Genomic DNA, 12,085 nt, shown 5'->3' with positions numbered 1-12,085 from the left:
TAGTATAACTTGAGATATAGTCATGCACGCAACCCATTTTAAAATCGGTCTGAATGCCATGCAGGAAAATAAAAATAAGTTTTAAAATTCTTGAATCTTTTAATCTTATATTTTAATTTATCTTGAAATTTTATTAGGTTTTTGTAGGAAAATTTTATAAATTTAGGCCCTTAGAGATCCTAAGTTAACGTTGGATTTCCAGACAAAAACACAATCCAAAAAAGATAGAGCCAACCCAAACATATATATATATATATATACATATATGTATATATATATATATCACACATATATATATATTTATATATATATACACACACACACACACACACATATATATATATATGTATACACACACACGTTTTTGATATATAGGTAAGGTGACACACACACACACACACACACACACACACACACACATATATAATATTGAAGTTTAAGAATTGGGTGATATGTATGTAAATATTCCAATTATAATTTATAAATCTAGCATCCTCTTTCATTCAATTTTTAAATTCTCACTTAAAAATTAAAATTCATTACAAAACCCCAACCCATAAATTTTGATATTTTTATCAAATTCATAATGATCAAATTATAACACATAAATGCTTCAGTTCGAAGTTTCAAAAAAACCATCAAACTTCTAATTTTATTATAAAACAATGTTCAAGTGCTGTGTACTCAAATATTTGAAAATGAAAATTAATTAAGAAAATGAAAATTAATTAAAAATTTAATTTTTCTTCAAATTTATGTAATGGGTAATGAAATTCTCACACACCCCCATCTAATCATCGAATCCTACAACCAACTCTGAGTGTGTGATTGCCAGAATTGAATCAGAAGTAGACGAGCTATAAATCATCTACTTCCTTTTTTTTTACTATATGTAACATCATACCTAATCAGTCAGTCAATGGCGGCGGCTTTACTGCCCACGTGGCTATTACAGCTTCCCCGTGACTTCAGTACGTGACAGGCGGAGGAAAACGGAGAACGGGGAGAGTTGCTGTTGGAGCCTGGGGAGGGCGGGAAAGCTTTGGGATTTAGGCTTCTGGGAACTGGATACTTTGTTCTTGAATTAGGTTTTCATGAGGAATTCTTTTGGCGATTCACTCAAGTCCCTTTTAGCTGACATCGAACTCGCGAATACACTGTAAGTGAACTCCAGATTCTGTTAATTTTGGGGTTCTGGATTGCAATTTTGAACATTGGTGAGGGGTTTGAAGGGGTTTTTTGTGTTCTGTGATGAATTATGGTGCGCTGTTTGAAGATAATTTGTCGTTGATCGGTGTTGGAGTGCTGGTTTTTGCTGATGTGCAGCGATTTTTCTTGATGATTGTTTATGGGCATGGACATCTAATATACAAAGATAACTTTTTTATAAAAAGTTTTAAAGAAAGAGGCTATTCAATATTTTTGTATGCCTGTTTAATTGTGGATTATTTGGTTTTAGTTTATTTGCCTACTGGATAAGTTTCTGTGCGTCGTTTCTTTTTTTCTTATTGCGAGCACTTCTGTTTACTTTCACTTTGGTATCTTGTTTCCGTTCAGTCCACTGTATTTTGATGATTAGAGGGAAACAATCCAGAGAAAAAAAAATTATATGGAGCATTACTCAGAACTTCCATATGAAATGAATTGGTTTTTAAGGTTTTTTAAACAATTTTGTTTCTCTATCATTAAATGATGTATGGGGGGGTCATGGAGTAAAACCCACTTGTGGCTAGCTCTGCTTTTGCTCAATAAGTAGCCCGCGATTCGAGCTTGGTGATTTGGTGAACCAAGCTTGAGCGTGTTCCAATTCGATGCATTTAATAGATGTTAATGTAAAAAAAACACTTAAAATACATTAGAATTTAAGGATTTAAGGATAAAATTATTTAAATTTTTAAAAATTGTTTTTCCTTTCTTATATCAAATTGTTGGTCATTATTTCTTATACTTTTTTTATTCCCTTTATTATTTTATTACACTATATTCTTGAATTAAAATCATTTTTTCTCATTCATAATAAATGAGCAAGCTCGTTAGTCAATTTGAATTGATAGAATTTAGCTCGAGCTTTAACTCGATTAATTAATTAAAGTTCAAACTTTAGCCAGACATGACTTGAATTTGGCTTGAGTTGTTTACACCCCTATTGATGGATGAGATAATACGCGGAACATTTTGTTAGAAATTATGAATTCATTTGGTGTAGTTTCTGCTACTTGAAAAGTCTGATGGAAAGATAATGTTAACGAAATTGTTGTGAGAAGTGTTGCTGAAAAGCTATTGAATTATGTTTTGAAGATTTGCTTTTTAATACCCAAATCTATCTTTACATGTCTATTAGTATGCTTTAAATGTGTTGTACAACAAAAAAGATCAAAGTGCCCAACAATACAATTAAGTTCCATAGTTGGATAAACATTATTATATTAATATATAAATTATCCATTTTGCTTCAATAAGATTATAAAACATTTAAAGTTACACTATAAATTTTAAATAACATAATCTAGTAAATATTGTAGACCGTAATGCTCTGACTGGAATTTACTTTTCTTTCTATTATGTCTGACATAAACAAAAGCATTTGAATCTAAGAACACATAAATTGAGGACCCAAAAAAAAAAAAAAAAACGAAAAGAATCTATGAGGCATCAATTGAGTTGCATTATATTCTTGCAATTCTTTTGTTTCTAATGTTCCACCTCCATGAACATCATATTCATCTTCATTATTAATATCATCTGCCAGGGAAATGTGCTAGCCTATGTGATAATATAGTGCTTTAAGTTACATCATTACTGCATTGTCCAAATTCGAGGTTCACTTTAGAAAAATATATTTTGATAATATTATGCAATGCCATGTTAGTTTTTTTCTTAAATGAAAAGTTTGACTTGTCTCTTAGCATATCCCATTTCTTTTTCTATACGTTGAATGTCTTCTCAACAACACTTCTTAATGATGAATGTTTTGATTAAAAATCCCTAGGGGCCCATAAAGTAAAATGATATTATGTTTCACTATAATGCTTTAAGAAGTCTCATTACTAAGGATATCGAAAAGACACCATGAATTTTATTTATATATGATTTATTAACAAAATATCATTTATAAATATATAATTTTGAAGTCATCATTTGATTTGTTGGGGCATAAGAAATTGGTAAGTGTTGTTAAGTAAAGGCCATAGAAATTTTGACTATTATGTGTAATGACCTCTTGAAAATCCATATCAAATATAAAACATTTGTTAAAATCACATTCAACCATCACATTTTGAGTTAGTGGATCACATTGATCAATGCATGCAACCTATTTTTCTTTAGGGGCACACATATCTTCATATGTGCTATCAACAACACTAATGCAATCCTATAATAAAAGAGAAGTTAAGAAATTTGAAAAATATATGAAAAAAGTAAGGGATGGATTATCTATTAGATTATGCATCTTTTAAGTACTTCTGCCTATAATTTCTCGCAATCTTAGTAGTTGTCCTCCTAAATGTAGTTTCAGCTGATGTTAGCACATTTTCTTACATCTGTACAAGTCATTGAAGGTTGTCTTAAAAATGGCACGAAATTGTTTCGCAAGAGCAACTTTTCAACTGTAGCTTTATTTGAACAACTTTGTGCTAGTACGTAAGTAATAAGTGCAAACATTTTTTATGCTCTATGATTTTTTTGCTTCAAATCAAATCATATGAAAAATTTTATGAAGCTGAGTTATTTGTCCATCTAGTTACTCTCGTACCCACTTTAACTAGTTTTTTGTGAGGTAACGTATGATGACTTATTTAAATAGTTACTATAATACATGGTACAACTCTTGTCATTGTAGCTAGTCGAGAAATCAGTTGTGTCTTTCTTATATTACTCATAGTCTTATATTTTGTATATGAATTCACTATCTTCCATCTGGGTCCAAAAAAAAAAAAAAAAGAAAATTTACTTGAATTTGCATAGTATCATAATAAAAATGGATAAAATTTACATTCACTAATAGTGTGATAGTAACGTCACAAAAATTTGCATGATTATAATAAAAATTACTCCACAAAGTAACATCACCGACAATTATTCCATCTACAAATAAATCATCATAGAATTAACAAAATTGCAACAATAATGGTTTGACAGAAAAGGAAACCTTAACTCGCAATTACTTCGCTATATCTTGCACCATCAAATAGAATTCTAGGAGGACTCTTCTCAAATTCTTGTGTAAGAAACCACAACTTCATTTCATTAAGAGATTTAAAGACATTTTTTATATCTTTTTGTTTGATGAAATAAATTTCAAAGCCATCGAGGTACTCACCTCTCTCACTCTCTCCAATTGAAGCTACCTCTGCCTTGAAATTCCCAGAAAATTCCACTTTTCCACATCATGAGTTCATTTTGGAACAACCAGTTGATTTAGTTTACTTGAGAGCTTTTTTGTAGAACCTATTGTGCTCTTTTTTGTCCATTTTTTTTCCATTTGAAACTGCTGGAGTTGCCTAACTGTTAATCAAGTACATTGGTATCTCTATTAGGCTTGTCATCATCATCACCATTGTTTGTATCTCTACTCTTTTGTTGTAGGTCATGTGGGAGCACACCGAAATTATTGATATCGGAGTTTAACCAATAAACAATGAGAAAACGATTTTATTGCTGAATTCACGTAGGAAATTACAACCACATAAACAGAAATAAGAAATAACAACAAACACGACAAATGACATGCTGCTAGAGTAGATCTAGGGTGGTGGCGGTGGCCGTTAGGGGATTCAAAAAGTTGTGGTAAGGTAGGGAAGGGGAGCAGAGGGACAAGTGCTTGCTATCCTGGGCATTCTTGCTTATTGTTGGCATTGAGGCCACACATTTTCTGATCTGAGTTTAATACAATATAAAGTTATCATTAATGTTAGATGGGTGCTTCAACCTTCATGGTGGAACAAAGTGAAGCATTACTTATGATTATTTAAGAAGTTTTCCAATCTTTATATGGCATACCACCCATATCAAACTAACAACTATTGTTATTGTCATGGACACTTTTATATGATGTTGATACATATAGTAGCATGTTTCTAATTACAACAAGCTAAGCTACCCATTTCTCATGATAGGGTATTAAGGTGCCTTTACCGACATGCACATGAGTGATTTTCTTCTACTATCATATTTTAAATGCAATATGATTTGCTCGAAATTCTAATTATTCAAAGGCTGATATAATGCGTGCAAAAAACTTCATCATATGTTTTATATAGTACCAGAAGAAAAGAGCATTTATGTTTAAAATAATTCTAGAAAATAAACAAATAAAATAATAGAAACTTTATTTTATTATTCTAATTGCTCTTTAAGTTTTCTGTATTGGGTGATATCTTCCCGCCTTCTTAGTGATTAAGAATAAAGAACATTCTTTGTCTGAAGGAGCCACGATTGTAGGTTTCAGATCTCACATGGAGCATTACAAATAACTCTTTATATGAATATTGTGTTTAGATTCATATATTTAAATAGAAGTAGAAAAAAATTAAATAAGTATATCAATAAACTATGATTTCTAATTAATCCATAAAGTATAAGGTGAACATATTTTCTGTTCTCTAACTATAATTTCAAGGAGTTTAGATTTCATTAAGTATAGAAGAGATATGAATAATTGATAAATTTCCTATCTTATTAAACAATTAAGTTATTTGTGTTAAGTCCTTCAATGAAGCAATACACAAAAAGGACAAGAAAGATGAGATAATAACTTAAAAAAAAGGCCAAAGGAGATTGATTCAAGTTGTAGGAGAGCAATGCTTGCAAAATAAAAGAGAAGTATCAATTGCACAATAGTATGAAGTGGGAGATCTTGCCCGCACTTGATAGAAATATTGTCACACAATGCTACCTCAAATTTGCCCTAAGTAACTTGTGGTGGTTTGGTGGTGATAGTCATTTTTAATGTGCCATATCATAAATGTTGATGCTAAAAGTGCATCAATGATAACTGATCAAATTTTGTATGATTGGATTGATAGAAATATTTTTTTGAGATGGTTAGTTATCTCAAACTTCGAGTCGTCAAAATGATGATAATGTTTTATCATTTTTTCTATTAACACATTTTCCTTGAGAGTAGTATTTTCCTTAAACTATTCACAAAAAAAGATACTTTTGGAGGCCATAGTTGTTTAAGAAATCCAAACCTTCTTGAATGATTTGCACATTAATGAGTGCTCGTTGACATCAGAGGGTGGTGACATATCAGTTTTACTGAAAGTAAGGCTAGAGGCTTGCCCAACAATTAAATATACCTTTTCTTAAGCTTGGTTTGCTGCAAAATAATCAAGCTCGAGCTTAGATTGACTTGAGGTTTGAAGATCTTGTTTGCTGTTGGCTTTGCTATCGACCATCAAAATTGAGCTTTAATGTTTTTCAAAAGATTTTTGCGAAATTGATGTATTTAACCTTAAAGTAGAATTTATGTACAAGCTTAAACATTTCTCTAAACCAGTGAGGGTAATTTTATTCGTATAAAGCAAGCAAATTATTTCAAACTCTATGCACGCATAATATCTAGATGTATTTGAAATTGAAAGGAGCATGCTATTAAACCCCTAAATGAGCTGCTTACTAGACAATATGATGAATGTGTTATGCATTTAAACAACTAGTACAGTCACAACATGGTTTGTTTGTTGGCCAAGTTCCTTGTTTGTGTTTATTTTTTGTTGAATCATGTTAATAAAAGGATATTAATAAGTCACAGTTTAATGATATGTAGAGTTTTTTCTTTTTTTGGTTCTTTGTTGTTACTTGTAAATTGTGAAATTGCTTTTTCAATTAAGTTTTTGAAGTTTTAGCAGAAATGTGACGCAGAAGATGAGCTTTGAGAAGATTATTGCAAGTTCCTCTATTTAAGATGGAGGAAGTGTTTTCTTTCACACTTTTTTTGTTGCATGCTTATGTTATGGTAATTTGAGTAAATTTCTATAGTTTGACCTATATTTTGGATTTGAATTATTGTCACTAGGTGCAATAAAATGGTAGGCACATAATCATTTGTGGTTAATTGTCGATCAAATTATGAGGGAAAGTCAGACCAATGGTAGGTTGCCTTTCATCCTGGCCGAGGGATCACAGATTTAAATCATGAAAAACCCTATGCTGTGGAAATTTGAAATTTTATACTCTTTGAAAACACAGAATGTGAGTGTTAAAATTAACCCACCGACACTTTGAGTTTTGCTGCAGCTTAATTAGTCTAATTTTCTCTTTCCCAGTTTATTTTGAATTTTTGTGAAGTAAACCCAATCTGACAACAAAAATAAGCCTAAAATCTTTTTAAGTCTGAAAAAATTGGAAATTTTCCTAATAACTTGTTGGAAGACAAGAACACCACATGAGAGATGAAAGATGATAAATATAAAGATCTGAATTTTAACAAAACTTGGCACTTGGATGCTCCCCAAAATGGATTTGGCAAGCTTAATACAGAACTGCCATTCTTTCCAATGGTACCGTTGCACTTTTCAAGTACAGCTATGCCTGCATCGAATGTAGATAGTTTCCCATGACCACACGGCACAAATAAATGAACCATATTATTCTCTCTATTCTTTTATTCATTTTTTTTTTAATTCTCTGTAGTAATTGGCTACAACCCTGTAGCACATGCATAATCATATCTCTCTCCAGTCACCTCTTTATAGGATTTAAAAGAGTTGTAAAATTTAATTTTTCTCTGGTTAACTTTTAATTTAAAGTAAATAATAAAAATTATTACTAGCATTCAAACCTCTCATTATCCAAGAAGATAATTTATGTAACTTTGTATTTATCCTAAAATTGTTAAATTTACATTTTATGCATCGAAGCAAACTTTTTGACATAAAGTCTCAAAACATCCAAACATACATGCACATATGAGTTCGAACTTAATTTAACTTGATTGCTTGCTTTTGGGATGGGTGGAGGTTGGTTAATTTTGGCATAGGCCTGTTTGAAGCACAACAACCTGGTTTCCAAACTTGTGCTTAGGAACTACTCTAGAAGCCTGATTTTTGTTCATCTTTGACAGAATTAATTTGTTTGTCTACTTACCAGTGATGCAACCATAAATATTCAGTGACAATCTCAATATTCATGACCATTGGTCATTTTGTATATTTGCTTCTGTTAGATTGGTTAATGCTGGTGGATTCATGATGTTGAAATTTGGTGTAATGAAGGTTATGTTCAAGGGCTTGTGCTATTATCAGCTCTTATAATCAAATGATACAGAAGTGTGTCAAAATGATCAATTTTTTGTAGGAGCCATTTTCGTCCCAGAGTCTATAAAAGTGTGAATTCCATGCTCTTTAGAAACATGGGTTGGAATTGTCTTAGGGGACTCTATAAAAGTGCCAATTTACTCCCCATGCTTTTTAAAAATATGGGCTGAAATAGTCTTAGGGGAGGACTATTTTAGCCCAAATTTAGAGAATTTTCGACTAATTTGTCACTTATATAGACTTTGGGCCTAAAATGGCATCATGTAAATAGTCAAACTACTATTTTGACACATTACTCTCAAATCATATGACCTTTTTTTGCCTATCGACATTTTAGCTGTACTTTCACTATTAAATTTTAGCCGTCTTTATATTTCTTTTGTAATTTTCGGATCCTTTCCGAGGTTTTAGGGCATCGGAGCTTCAAAGGAAAGATGGCGCATATCTTCAGATGGTGATATCATATAGTCCAGCTGCAAAGCATTTTCTCTGCATGGCAAAGTGGGCAGACTGCAGCCTTACTTTGGCCCTTTTACTTGCTGGGGCTTTTGGGCTGCTCAGGATATTGATATGTGAGGTTTGCATCTTCCGACTTTCTTATGTAGAGGTTTCAGAACTTGTCTCTGGACTATATGGTCATATACTGCATCTTTCTCGGTGATCTTTATTTCTTAACAAAATCTTGTGTTTACTAGAGCCGTGTTGATCGAAGAGGCACCAAATCAACATGTGTAAAGAAAGCAAGCATTAAGGAATTTTATTGTAAGCTGATTGGTTTACGAACAGACAAGTTAGTTTTCTAATTTGATCACTCTTTTATTTTACTGATTCTTGATATGGCAGCTGTTATTTTTCCCTCATTGATTCAAATGCAAAATGGAATCACTACAATGGAAAATTGTAATCGAAGGACATCGTTGACCGAGAGAGACAAAAAGATGGCTAACAGTGAGAGGAGGCAGTTTTCAGAGTTGGATGTTGAAAGAGAGGATGAATGTGGCATATGCATGGAGTTAAACAGCAAGATTGTCATACCCAACTGCTGTCATGCAATGTGCTTTAAGTGCTACAGCAACTGGTATGGAGCTCAACACTATTTTAAGCAACGATTTAATATTACTGCTTTATTTTATCAATTTGCAATAAAAACTCTGTTATTCCAATTGAATGTTAGTGCCTATTTCTAGAATCCACAGTCTAAAAATTGTTTTGAGAGGGGAACAACCTACCTGATTGAAGGAAACTGCCGATCTTAAAGATAATTACGAGCTGTTTTTAGTGCAACTATGGCCGCTGCCTGGGTGTTACCTATGATTCTTCTCTGGTATGGGCATAGAGAGCAATTCTAGATAATGAAACTAAGGGAAGATGCCTGAGGGAAATAGTGGTGTCCAATGGTGCTTGCGGCTTGTGGTAAATAAGATTATATGTGTGTATTTGAAAGTTGATGATTGTAGATCTCTTCGAAGTTCTTTATTCGTGATTCCATGGAAAATAAACTACTTCTATGAAATTTTTTGAGCCGCGAGCTTTCTTGAGAGGTAGAATGATCATAGTATGCATGCCAGATGAGTCGATACTTCATATGTGAAGTCTTTGTTCATCACTGCACTAAAAAATCATAATCTTATTATGCACTTGAAGCCATTAAGCAAGAAAATTTTGTTGAAATCAATTGACGATCAAATTATTTTAAAAGTTATATCAAATATTTTAGTTTACCTTTTTCATTCCTCACTTGTCTCTTTGATTTACTCAATCGGAGGTTGTGAGCAGTCTAGCAAAGGTGATAGTGGGAAGGATTCAATATTAGAAAAAGTGTCTATATTGTACGTATGAGATTTGTGCTTTTTTATTTGAGGCTTTTAAGGTGACTCATCAAACTAATACCTAATAAGAGTAAAAAATATATATATTTCTTTTTTATATAATATTTTTAATATGACTTTTATTTCAGTCTAAATTTAAAGATTAGAATTTTGAAGGTTGAGCAAGAGAGGAAGTGGGTAGTAAGCAAATGGAGAATTTTCAAGGGATATGAAGCACAATGGTTAGGGGGAGTGTTGTTAGCGGCGAGTGATGCGCTGCATGCCTGCAATCAAGTACGAGCAAGTGGATGTTTGATTTGCATGCCGTTGTGATATGAATCTTTGTCCTTATGACATTTAAATTTTAAGTGAGAGCATACTGCATTTTTTTTTTATTCACACTTTCACGTTAGATTAAGACTTGAGATTGAGATTAGTTTTTCTTTTTTTATTTAATGATTTTTGTGATTTATCAGATATTTATGAATAATTTTAATTTTTTTTTTTTGTTTGAGTTTTACGCCTCAATTTGCCTCAAGGCTTATGCCTTGCATCTGCACCACAGAATATGGTTGACTTGTTGTCTTGACATATTTGCTATTCAAGAAATCAGGTTAACTTCGAATAAATAAACTGAAGTCTGTCCTTTTCCCCATTTGCATGTCCAAGAAGCATGCAAATCCTAGCTCTTGGATTTATCTCTCTCTTTGACATGAGCACAAGCAAGAAAACCAAACTTCTAGAATTGAATAATTTGCTGGATAATCTAATACCCAATAGCATTGATCGGAGATCTGCTCACCGAGTAGCTTTTAGTTTTGAAAACCTAAGTGAAAGAGGTTCTTGCTCATATCAACATTATCTAATATTGGCCTATACCTCACCAAGTGTATCCTATTCATTCTTTATGCTACTTTGTCCTTTTGATGTGTACCCACTCTAAGCTTGTGCCTTGTAATGTCTTCCTTTTGACAGAAATTATAAATTCGGAGGAAAATTCCATTGTCAATTCTCAGCCTCTTAATGTTCCCTTATATTGTTTTTTAATTGGGTCTTACTTTTCAAGTCTCCAATTCATCTTTCTTTTATTTGAACATATAAATTTATTTTTCCTTAAAGAAATTATTTATGAAGGTAAGCATGTATGTATATTCACCCTTAGATTTAACATCAGGAAGACTCTATAAGTCAGAATGAATGTACTTCAAACTACTCTTTGGCTGTATGAACTCCTGATATCTAATAATAAACTTATCACATTAATGAGAACATCAGAATCTGTAAGCTAAATGGCCTCTTAGAAGGCAGGGTTACAAATAATCAATATTGAATTCATATGCTGGAGAACAAAACAAGCGGAGTGACAAACACATTAAATTCTCTTCTCAGAAAAGTAACAAGGAGGGTGAAGGCCTCATAAACTATTTGAGGAATCTTTCTAAAGAGAGACGAAAGAGAATAATTATTTTCTTAGTAAACCTCCATGCAGAAGAAAAAAAATAGTTTAGGAAGCCTGAAACTAAAGCCTGAAACTTCAAAATGCACACTTGACTTCTAAAATTTAAAGTGCAGTGTTTGTAAGAAAGCTGTTGTCTGATTTTTTGGAATATATATATGTATTTATACGCCACATACTCAACTCAGTTGGTCGGGCATCTGCTTGCCAGTTGTAAGTCCCCTCTAGTTTGGGGTTCAATTCCCCCCGGTAGAGGGTGTGGTACTCGAATTGTTAGGCACATCGGAGATGGCCTTGGTTTATATAATAGCCTTTTTATATTATATACATACATACATATATACACATACATACATACATATATGTATATACATATTCCTAGATCAGCTGGTAGAGTATCGCCTTTGTTCGTTATAAGTCCCATTTGGTCTAGGGTTCGAATCCCCCCTTACCTATGGAGTTGGTACTCGAGTGGTTAGACGCATTAGGGGTGGACGGGGCTCGTCCAATTGCCTCCGTCCAGTCCTTTTAATATATATACATATATATATATATATATA

The 12,085-nt window shown here is 32.4% G+C and overlaps 1 protein-coding gene across 2 annotated transcripts in view; it reads left to right on the top strand.

Moving 5' to 3' along the window:
* Positions 1-802: 802 nt before the first annotated feature.
* Positions 803-12,085, top strand: part of LOC110025476 — an 11,851-nt gene continuing 568 nt past the window's right edge. Inside the window, exons 1-4 of one of the 2 annotated variants that reach the window (XM_020725974.1) lie at positions 803-1,159; positions 8,673-8,868; positions 8,957-9,023; positions 9,105-9,339. In XM_020725974.1, the coding sequence (XP_020581633.1) occupies positions 1,095-1,159; positions 8,673-8,868; positions 8,957-9,023; positions 9,105-9,339 (563 nt within the window). In that variant the 5' untranslated portion in view covers positions 803-1,094. The remainder of the gene's footprint in view (positions 1,160-8,672; positions 8,869-8,956; positions 9,024-9,104; positions 9,340-12,085) is intronic. The other variant, XM_020725975.1, reaches the window with a different exon arrangement.

The sequence above is a fragment of the Phalaenopsis equestris genome, unplaced genomic scaffold, assembly GCF_001263595.1.
Source record: "Phalaenopsis equestris unplaced genomic scaffold, ASM126359v1 Scaffold000301, whole genome shotgun sequence".
Lineage (NCBI taxonomy): Eukaryota > Viridiplantae > Streptophyta > Magnoliopsida > Asparagales > Orchidaceae > Phalaenopsis > Phalaenopsis equestris.
The sequence above is the reverse complement of the archived record's forward strand: the minus strand, read 5'-3'. Positions and strand labels throughout refer to the sequence as shown.